The sequence below is a fragment of the Diabrotica undecimpunctata genome, chromosome 8, assembly GCF_040954645.1.
Source record: "Diabrotica undecimpunctata isolate CICGRU chromosome 8, icDiaUnde3, whole genome shotgun sequence".
In the NCBI taxonomy this organism is placed as follows: Eukaryota; Metazoa; Arthropoda; class Insecta; order Coleoptera; family Chrysomelidae; genus Diabrotica; species Diabrotica undecimpunctata.
This window is the reverse complement of record NC_092810.1, coordinates 55,601,882-55,614,071: the sequence shown is the minus strand read 5'-3', so window position 1 is coordinate 55,614,071 and position 12,190 is coordinate 55,601,882. Positions and strand designations below refer to the sequence as shown.

Here is a 12,190-nt window from a genome sequence, read left to right as displayed (position 1 = left end):
AATTACCTTCACAAACAACTGATTTTACAAAATACGTAATAAACGTAATTGCAACAAAATACTTAAATATTAATCTTAAAAACGTGGAATGAAAACATAATTATCTATGTAGTTGTTCTGGAAATTTTTAGTAGTTAATTGTAAATCTTTAGCTGAATTACGATATCAATCTTAACAAGTTGCGACAAGCGCTTTAAAAATTATCAGTTTTTTACTTTATAAGTTATATATAATAGTGATCGACATTTTGGATTTACCAAGAAGAACTTGCTTTGCTGAGGCTGAGCTGCAGGCTACCAGCGGGGTCACAGGTGGCGGATAGTGGATGGCCTTCAGATGTGAAGGTTAGTTGCGAATATACTGAATAAGCAATCCCCGACCAAGCAGCGGCGATACTGGAGGGTGTAGTGGGTATGCCTTAGGAAAGCATACCTTATAAAATACTACAATAGCCCAAGAAAAGTATTGTGACATGGCGAGTATTTCCGCCATTAAATAAGCATAGCCTAACTGCCTTTACCTTACCGACAGACTGTCGGGATACGCAGTCCCTCTCTTGTTAGTCAACAGCTTCGGGTGGACGAACTAAGAAGAGAATAAGGGCACCCCCTTGTCCCTGGAATAAGAAATTGTCCCAAAAGGCGGATGAGCCGATAAACGGCCATTGGCATAGAGATATAGTAGGCAACGGAAAACCACTATATTAAAGATCCCTAAGAATATTCCAAGAACCATCGTCATGTCAAGCAATAACGACGAAATAACAGTTACTGATCATGGATTCGGACCCCAAGATCCGGCAGAGGAAGATCATAGGGCTTCTCCGGTCGCCAACAAGCGAAATCCCTGTAAAATTCTCTTAATTTAAATAAACAAAAAATTAAAATATGCATGTGGAATGTTAAAACGTTATATGAAGCAGGAAAGCTTAGAAACCTCTTACTTAAAATAGACAGACTCAATATTTGTGTATTAGGAGTCTGCGAAACAAGATGGCCAAACAACGGGCAGTACAATTCTCAAGATGATCGGAGGGAAAACCAATGCACTAATACGAGGTGAGCCCAATTATTGTGTTGACGCCGGTGAAGACAAGTCTGTTGTTAAGAGAGGAATAAAATTGTCAAGTATCAATCCTACTCAACCTCCTATTGGCTGCAAACTCAAAGGCGATAAATCGACAATAATTTCTCTTCTCAAAAAACATTATGGAAACGCCTGGGAAGAAAATCCTGATTTGGTTTAAAGAACATCATGTTAACCCTCGAAGGGTGGAAAACCAGACTTCTGTAAACGATGTTAAAGCTGGCTTCAGTGGTTTAAAACCTTGCGATATTAATTTACCAATTTAATGTAATATGTAAATAACTGTTTAATTTCTTTGTGAATAAAATTTGTTCCAAACTATTGATGAAACATTTTTTGGTGCAAAACTCGCTAAATGCATTCTTTTTTCTTCATTTATTTAAAAAATCTGCACTATTTTTTTAAAATATCTTAAAAACTATTAGAGGTGTATATGTTCTAAAGGCAAGCTAACATTATTAATTGGTTATTAACAAATATAAAATAAAAACGATAAATAAAAAAACGTTTTTTGCACTTCTCAAATTCTCAAATTGACTTTACATGCATTAAGCGAGTTTTGCATCTCGTGCACTCATATTACTCTGGGACAAACGATGAGTCACATCAAAACGGTGTAGCAATCATACTAAAGAAATCACTTGCAAAGTCTGTAAGAAAATTTGTCCCATTATCAGACCGAGTAATGCTAATTCAATTAGCTGCATTCCCAGTGGATATAAATATAATACAAGTATACGCACCTACAGCGGACAAAGAAGATGCCGTATTTGAAACATTTTACCAACTTATCGGAAGCCTTAGCTATGACAAAAAAACATGAACTTACTCTTATCATGGGGGACTTCAATGCAAAAGTGGGATCAGAAAGCACTCTCAATATTACTGGAAAGTTCGGTCTAGGACAACGCAATGAAAGAGGAGAACGGTTGGTGCAGTTCTGCCAAGAGGAAAATTTTGTAATTATGAATACATGGTTTTGTCTACCAAAAGGTAGACTATATACTTGGAAGTCTCCAAGCGATCGAGGAGACAATAATGTAAGAAATCAAATTGATTATATAACAGCCAATGAACGATTTAAAAACTGCATAAAATCGGTTAAGACTTACCCAGATACCGATATTCGGTCAGACCATACTCTACTGTGCTCTACAATCACAGTTAAGCTAAAGAGAGTTTGTAAAAATCAGAAAACCTCCAAAATATCACTAGATGCACTCCAAGACCCTTGCACTCTAAATAAGGTTTCTCAAGAAATTAACAACAAGTTCCACGAAATTAGACTAGAAGATACAAACAACATAAATGATTGCTGGGAACAAATGAAAACAACAATAACCACTGCATCTCGAGAAAATCTTCTAAGACGACCAACAGTTAAAAATGACTGGATGACACAAGACATCTTAGATCTAATGGATGTTCGGAGGCAGTATAAATCCATAAACAGAGAAAAATACAATGAAATACATAAAGAAATCCGAAAAAGAATTAAAGTAGCAAAAGACCGATGGCTACAAGAATCCTGTTTAGAAATTGAGAAACTGGAGCAACAACACGACAGCTTCCATTTGCATAAAAAACTAAAAGAATTAACAGGCAAAAGCAGAACTTATGGGCAAAATATATTACAAGACTCTGGTGGTAGAATTTTAAGTGATAAAAAAGAGCGCTGTACCGAATGGGAAAATTACATAATAGAATTATTTAACGATGACCAAAGAATCTACCAAGAAATAACATCTAACCGAGATACAGGCCCACCGATTCTAATCTCAGAAGTTCAGAAGGCTATCGACCAAGCGAAACGAAGGAAGGCTTCTGGTCCTGACGAAATACCTGCAGAATTGTTAAAACTATTAGATAATGAAAATGTTTCGATTATCACATCCTTCTTTAATTAGATATACAGCAGCGGCAAATTACCAGACAACTGGTTAGAATCGATATTTATTACTATTCCCAAGAAAAAGAATGCCAGACAGTGTAGCGACTATCGACTTATCAGTTTAATGAGTCACACGCTCAAAATTTTTATGAAAATATTGCATTGTCGCATATATAAACTTTGTGAGGGGATAACTGGTGATGAGAAGTTTGGTTTCCGAAACGGTATGGGTACTCGAGAAGCTCTTTTTTGCATGCGAATACTCTTACAAAAGAGCATTGAGTTTAGGAAAAATATTTACGTATGTTTTATAGATTTCAAAAAAACCTTTGATAGAGTACCACATACATTATTATTTCAATGCTTAGACTCAGTTGGTCTGGACACATATGACATTAGATTGCTTAAAAATCTTTACTATAATCAGACCGCTTGTGTTAAGGTGGACCAAGAGGTTTCAGCTAAAGTTTCTATTAAGCGTGGTGGCAGACAGGGATGTGTTATGTCACCGATGTTGCTGAATGCCTACACTGAACCAGTTTTTGAAATAGCGTTAAATAATCGCCGCAAAGGTGTTAAGATCGGTGGTGAAATTATTAACAACATCAGATACGCCGATGACACCGCAATAATGGCAGAGAGTCTAGAAGATCTTCAAACCCTGTTGAATGCTGTAAACAACGAATGCACTGAAAAGGGCTTAACAATCAACGCAAAAAAAACAAAATGGATGGTGGTCGGAAAAATTAATCTCGAAGACTCAGTACTAAGATTAGATAACAAAATCCTGGAAAGGGTGGAACACTTTAGATATCTGGGTAGCTGGATTGACTGCAGGGTTGAAAATGACGAGGAAATTTCGACCAGAATAGAACTCGCACGGAAAAACTTTATTAACTGGCGTTCTGTATTATGCAGTAGAAGTCTGTCGTTGACCACACGTCTAAGAGTATTGAAGTGCTACGTCTGGTCCATTTTGTTCTATGGACGTGAAACCTGGACAACAAAAATAAAAAATCTTAACAAATTAGAAGCGTTTGAGTTATGGTGTTACCGTCGCATGCTCAGAATCCCGTGAACAGCACACATATTTAACGAACGCGTGCTAGAGACCGTGCACAAAGAGCTAGAATTGATCAACATCATCAAAATGAGAAAGGTCCAATACTTCGGTCATATAATGAGAGGACCTAAATATCGCTTACTCCGGTTAATCATTCAGGGCAAAATCGAAGGAAAACGTTGAGTCGGAAGAAAACAACTGTCCTGGCTGCGTAACATTAGACAATGGACAGGTCGAACGGTCGAGGAACTGTTTCATCTAGCTGCCGACCGAGAATCATTTCATCAGCTTGTCAATATGACGATAGCCAACGCTTGAATACAAGCACGGCACACAAAGAAGAAGAAGAAGAAGAACTTAAGAGCAATTAACAACTACAAATCTACGACAAGTGTCACAAAAGTGGATTTTTTTGTGATCATTTTCCTTGGTATCTACCGTTAATTAGTGTTCCCTAAATTGGATCACTGACTTTACGATAAAAAGATGGCAAACTTTTCACTAAAAATCAATGTCAAATGGACAATATTATAAAAACAAAAAGGATAGATATACGTGAATGTAATAGTAATTGTAATTAAACTATAAGTATAAGCCAATAACATAAATTAGCTAAACATGGAAGTGCGCTGAACATGGAAATAAGAATAGAAATGAACCCAAAATATCCGAAAAAACTACAAAATATTAAATTGTGAATATTAGGAGGTGAGATAAGGTTAAACATGCAAATTGAAAGCCTTTCGATGGCATTATATACGGAATATAACATCCTTCAAATACCCACCTTGGCGTCACTACGAAGTTTGTCCATGTCCTCAAATCGTACGTGCAGAATGTCCGATGTGGCGTGAGCTTTGTGGCATGTAGCGCTGTCCTGTTAAAATTACATGTCGTTGGTATCCATATTATCCTATTCAGGTCAAAAGACGTTAGTAATAACCAACCTACAGCACTCGCCGTTGAAGAGGATGGTCTGGCCAATGTCGTTCTCACAGAAATATGGACAGATGACGCCATCAGCCCAAATTTTAAGTCATTCCCAAGCACTTGATTGATATAAACGTTCATTAAACTGGCTTGTTTTGACAATATCTTGTTTTTTACTTATCATTATGTTCTACGTCTTTCCTATCTCTCTCCCACGTTTGTCTAATATAGGGCAGGAGCTATATAATTATACCGAAATAAAACTATTGAAGGATATACCTCGGTTTGATTCAGATAGTCACATGTGACTATCTCATAATGAATTAACCCGCTGTGTTACTGCTTAACACCGAGTTATTGGCCCACAATCCCCCACTTGTTAACAGCGACCAGCATATAAGCTAATGTGATGAGATAAATAAGTATGCTGGACATTCTGTATTCAGAAAAGCATGAAAAACTATAAAATATATCGAAACTAATACGCTGCAGACAATAACAATCGACTATATCGGATTAGAAATTGAAAAAAATTATCAAAACTATCAACAGGGAGTAGATTTGTTTTTCAAGAAAAAGTAAAATATAAGGTTACCAAGTAAATATACAAGAACGAGAAATAACAGTAGATAAAATTGGGCGTCCTTAGAAATATTAAAAATAAAAAAGCCCCAGGATCTGGATGAATATCCATAAAGTTAAAAAAACTATATTGTTAGTACCGGAAGTTAGCTTCCATAAACTCAATTCAAAAGGAGGAATACAATGAGATTTTGCAAGTTACAGAAGTATAAGTGGGAAGAAGGACAACTAATTGAATCCTAATAACAAAGTGGTTTTATTTCAGGCAGATCATGCATCGGTAATACATTTTTTATTATAAAATAATGTAAAGAAGATATTTTCTTTTGATCTTGTCATCTCTCGTGTCGCCACCATACTTATGTCTAAATGGAATGGCGATACTTCTTAAGCAAATACATTAATTTAGTTACAGTAAAGGTTGATTAATATATTGAATTGTGAGTGTTTATTTAATTGCAATGGAATAGCGTATTGAAGACATTACTTATTTATATTACTTTGTGTTCACATAACGAATACCAACTAGACCAGTAATGAAATACGAGTAATAAATTAATAACTGACTGCCCCCTTGCTGGTCTATTTACGATTATATAAGGTATTGGTTATTAGGTCAAATATTGTTTATACAAAGGTGTTGAGTATACAAGGCTAACTTGAAGTATAACGAATATATTATGAAACAAGACACACATGTTAACAATAGATACGTGTGCTCTAGTTTGTAATTGTACTAATTAAACTGGGTAAACAATTTACGTAATTTATAATAAATATTTTTTCGGGATTTTTATGAATCTTTAATATCTTAATATCTCACCACAATTTAGTCTTAAACAATTAGCAGCAAAATCAATCGCATGCTAAGGAGAGTTTCATGTAATTCTTTTAACTGGAAAGTTGTAGCAGGCGATGAAAGAGAAGGACATATCTTCAGTTTGTGTAGAGACAGTGAGAAAAATGTACAAAAACAACAACAGGGGGAAAATTTGTTTATCTTTAAGAGATTAGACTTTCGAAATGTGGCTTTATCGTAGAATCCTGAAGATATCCTATACTGACCACGTTACTAACGAGGACGTTAAGAATGCAAAAAGGAAAAAAGTTGTTAACCACAATAAAAACAGCCAAAATTGAATACCTAGGTCATATCATGAGAAACAGCGAAAGGTATGGGTTGCTGCAATTAATTCTTGAAGGAAAAGAAGAAGAAAAACGGGGACCAGGAAGGCGAAGAATTTCCTGGCTGAAAAATCGAGTCCTATGTCTTCTAGTGGACTTAAAATGGACTGATGATGATGATGATTATGAGACAATAAAGACTGTAATTACTTGGTGAAGTTAAGAATATTTGGAATTGAATGGTGTCAGACAAGGATGCATATTATCACCTATACTATTTAATATGTATTCCGAAGAAATTAGCCAAGATAGAGGAACAAACAATAGGCATCAAAGTGAACGAAGAGGCCATTTTTAGTAGTTAATTGTAAATATTTAGCTGAATTATGATATCAATCTTAACAAGTTGCGACAAGCGCTTTAAAAATTATCAGTTTTTTACTTTATAAGTTTTATATAATAGTGATCGACATTTTGGATTTACCAAGAACTTAGACCCTTGCTGGTCTATTTATGATTATATAAGATATTGGTTATTAGGTCAAATAATGTTTATACAAAGGTATTGATTATACAAGGCTAACTTGAAGTATAACGAATATATTATGAAACAAGACACATGTTAACAATAACAAACGATTCTCTGGAAGCGTGTATTAGACTCACTACGACTAGCATAGATATAGATATGCAAAAGTTAGTAGAGGATAAACCCTTGCCTCAAATATCTCATTGATTTTTTATTTTATGTTAAATTTTAAACATAACATGTAAATTGTAAACCATAATAAAATACTTGTAAATAATATTTCGTTTATATATTATTTTTTAGATAGCCAAGCGGGCTAAGGCGGCCGATTCTCATTCGCTTCACTGTCTAATGGTTCAGTGGATGTGGGTTCGAGCCCCAGCTCGGTGTACAGAAAAATCAAAAAGGCTAACGCAGCAGTTTAAAATTCTAAATGAATCTGCGACTTAGACTAGAATATGCCGGTGTCTGATCGGCCTATGGTGGAGCAGTACGGCAAGAGATAAGGCCTTGCGGCTCGGTGATACTCCTCCATAGATCCCTACCGAAAGGGCGTGGCGCCTAAATACCGGTATATATATATATATATATATATATATATATATATATATATATATATATATATATATATATATATATATATGTATATATAAGAAAAATCACCTTTCCAATATATATATATATATATATATATATATATATATATATATAGTGTATATAACGACGCTAAGAATACAATTCTTTGGTAGGTAACTTTCGGGAAAGCGTCAAGTCAAGGATCGGCTAGAGATGGTATAACCCAGTTTGGTGTAGAACTTTATTCTAAATGTCATCAAAAAAGAAGAAAAATTCTTCTTTTCTACCTTAAACATGAAGATGTGGTGTTTGTTCGGTTTTAGATGTTTTTGTGTTGTATTTGTAAAAATACCTTTTTGTGTTGTAATGTTTTTATTGAAAATTTTAAATGTATTTTTTAACATTTTTAACATATTTATGCCAGTGTGCTTCACCACTAGGACCAACTGAACATTTTCAATGTAGGTTTTTAAATGTTAACTTCCACCATTTGTACTAAATAAGTTTTCCATTTAGGTGCTGATGAAGGTGACAGCCTATCACCGAAAATTTCAGATTTAGAATAAAGTTCTACACCAAACTGGCTTATACCATCTCTAGCCGATCCTTGACTTAACGCTTTCCCGAAAGTTACCTACCAAAGAATTATATATATATATATATATATATATATATATATATATATATATATATATATATATATATATATATATATATATATATATATATATATATAATTTTTTTTAAAATAAACTTTTTTTGAATGAGTCGAGTTCTCTGGCTCTTCATAATAATTTCAAATTTAATACGGCCCGCAACGTCTAAAAGGTTGGACCACACTGTACTAGTTAATAAATTTTTCAAGTAGCAGAAATTTATAATGGACAAACATGAAAATTTGTGTAATTAAATAGTAGTTATTAGTGACACTTCTGAAAAAATTTTATTTACGGTTTGTTCGTGTCCGGTGAAACGCTTGTACTTAAAAATTTAGAAGAAGCACCACAATTCAATCTAAAATGTAATGCCTATTAAATTAAAAGGAATACAATATGCGCAAACGAAATATATTGAAAAATTAATAAATTTAATAATACAGTGTGGAAACCACTTATGGAATAAAATTGTTTGTGTCCTTATAGAAAATAATAAAAAACACTGGAACACGTTAACTTTTTTATTTAAATGAGCGCTTTTTAAACATAAATTTAAATGTACAGAGCGATCCAAGCAAGTCTGGCATAGTCCATAATCCTTATTTTTAATGAAACACCCTGTATATTTTTATGTTTTTAAAAGATTCTTAACAACCTGATTTCAACGAACTATATCATGTAGGGTCTATAATGAAGAATACAAGGTGAAATTTTGAAATTAATAATTTATCACGTGTTATGGTATTATTTTAAATTAGCTAAATACAGACAATACACTTCTACTCTAAGTGTCAGTATATTGGGGAAAATTTCTGTTTAGTAACAGTGTTAACATTTTTTGTCATGAATAGGTAAAAATTATCTAGATAGTCTGCTAATTAAACAAAATGGGTAAATAATGCAGATTGTTATCAATCAGTTGTTAGTGTGTTGACATTTTACATTAAAATAATAAATTCCTAATTAAAAGCTAATTTCTTGCAGAAATAAATATGAAATATTTAACTGAGACCCACCGAATTGTGATTTTAATGATGATCGGTTACGGGGAGAATTGTATAAGTCAAGTTGAAGTAGCAAACTTATTTAATCGGAGGTATTCTCAGTTGCCTAATATTGCACAAGGTACTGTGTCTAAAATTTATGCACAATTCAGAGAACTTGGACATGTCAAACCAGTAAAAGGAAAACCGAACTTCATTGAAGATGAGGTGAAAGTTAATATTTTGTGTGAAAAGTGTCGTAGAGAATCCAACGTCAAGTTCACGTCAAATTTCACGTCAAAATAATGTGAGTCACACAACTGTCCTAAGATGTCTCCATGAAGAAAAACTTTATCCATATAAATTGACTTTTGTGCAGGAGCTAACAGAAAACGATCCAGATCATAGAATGGATTTCTGCGAAAGAATGATGGAAAAAATTAACACAAATGAAATAGCTCTTGGCACAATTCTTTTTCTGATGAATCAACATTTAGATTAAACGGAGAGGTAAACCGACAAAACTGTAGATATTGGTCAGCGGAGAATCCTCATTGGATGCGTGAGACACACACTCAGTATCCTCAAAAGTTGAATGTTTGGGCAGGTATTATAGGAGATCATATTATTAGTCCTATATTTGTAGATGGTAATTTGACAGCGGAAAAATATTTAAGCATGCTAAGAGACGATGTTCTTCCTCAGTTGGCTAACTTATATCCCAATCCAATAGATCCGACCCTACCGCATGAAACTATCTGGTTCCAGCAGGACGGTGCAACACCCCATTATGCTTTAATGGTGAGAAATTACTTGAATGAAATCTTCTTCAATAAATGGATTGGACGCAGGGGTACTATTGAGTGGCCAGCTAGGTCTCCAGATCTTACGCCTTTGGATTTTTTTCTGTGGGGTTATCTCAAGAACAAAGTATGTGCAGCACAACCAACTAGCATTGAAGACCTTAAAGAAAGGATAACTACAGAAATACGGAATATTTCACCTCAAACTTTAAACAAAGTTCGGGACAAGTTTTATAGGAGACTGTGTTATTGTCAACAACAAGGTGAAGAAAATTTTGAGCATTTATTTTAATGTAATCCAATCAATTACCTCGGGTATTCTATGAATTAATTGTCTTGAAGAAAATTATACTTAATTTCAAAATTTTACCTTGTATTATTCATAATAGACCCTACATGATATAGTTCGTTGAGATCAGGTTGTTAAGGAGCTTTTAAAAACATAAAAATATGGAGGTTGTTTCATTTAAAATACAGATTATGGACTATGCCTGACTTGCGTGGATCACCCTATACATTCAAATTTATGTTTAAAAAGCGCACATTTAAATTTAAAAGTTAAGGTATCTCAACGTTTTTTATTATTTTCTAAAATAAGGACACAAACAGTTTTATTCCATAAGTGGTTTCCACACTGTATATTAACTGATTCGCTTCAAATAAAACTGGAGCTTAGCATTAAGAATATAGAAAACGGGAACGATGAAAAAAGCGAATGACAAAAAGAGGGTAAGAAAGAGAAGCATGAAAACAGAAATAAAATATAGTTAAAAAGATAAAATTTAAAATACATTACTATATAAAAGCATTAAAAACCAACGATTGAAAATTCATTCATCAATATACTCAACAAATCAGAAAATAAATCATTTTTATTATTATACTAAACCCTACATAAATCCAGAAGCAGAAAGAAAAATATCTAAAAAATATTGTTGTACCTTATTAATTACATTAAAAACATCGGTAAAAATAATAGCAATTTTTAAAAAGAATCATTTAGAACTATTACATATTCGTTATGAATATCTGTATAGGTAACGAGAGAAAATATCGTGAAAGTTACAGATTAATAGTCTTTATTAAGAGACCTTATTATTGTAAAAAATGAAATGATTACCTTGAGAAACTCTGGTGTAAGATGTGCTCCAGTAAGAAGATTAACTTCTTTCTCGTTAAGTTCTATATTGAGAGCCTTGGCACATAGAGTTACCGACCTTACAGCAGGGCTGGCTGCGATCATATACAAAGTGGGAGCCATCTTCAACGAACGTTTAAGTTCAGAACGAGCGTAATAACTGAGAAAATGCGGTTTATGCAGTATTATTTCTCTGTACGCGATAACAGCAGATATATTGAATACAATTTTTGGAGGGGAAATTAATCGAGTAAATTGTTTTACAAATAAGCGATCATAAAGTGGTTTGTTCGTCACGTCGTTGCCAATGATTCTCTTTATCTACTCGTAAAATGATGCTCCTATTTATATGATACATTTGGACTATTACAATTTATATATACAGGTATGGAAAATAATTATCTGACTATAGGTCATTAAGACAACGCAGCGAACTGAGAAAAAATATTATATGTATGTCCGCGAGAATAACATGTAACCACTGTCTGTGATAAACCCGTAAGCACTATGGGCAGTCTTGTCTGTACATTGTTATCCAAAGGAAGTTTTTTTTATATGGTCTGGGGAAATATTTCAACGATGTGATTACAAGATTTAAAAGCAGGTTCATATCTGAGATTAAATCAACAGTTTCGTTAATCTCAATTCATAAAAAATAACATCATAAATTCTAAAGCAGTAGCCCAATGTATTGTATAATTGCCTTCAGGTGTTCGACAACATTTCGGGCGTTACGCTTTGAAAGGCCTGAATGATTTTTTGACGTAATTCGTCTAAATTTCCGGCACGTTCATGCTCATGTCGGTAAATTTGTTGCTTCACATAAAC

The 12,190-nt window shown here is 33.7% G+C and overlaps 1 protein-coding gene across 1 annotated transcript in view; it reads right to left on the bottom strand.

Annotated features, from left to right (window-relative positions):
* LOC140448836 (uncharacterized) overlaps window positions 1-11,614 on the bottom strand; it is a 119,986-nt gene extending 108,372 nt beyond the window's left edge. Inside the window, exon 1 of the mRNA XM_072541956.1 lies at window positions 11,345-11,614. Within this exon, the coding sequence (XP_072398057.1) occupies window positions 11,345-11,485 (141 nt within the window). The 5' untranslated portion in view covers window positions 11,486-11,614. The remainder of the gene's footprint in view (window positions 1-11,344) is intronic.
* Window positions 11,615-12,190: the final 576 nt, after the last annotated feature.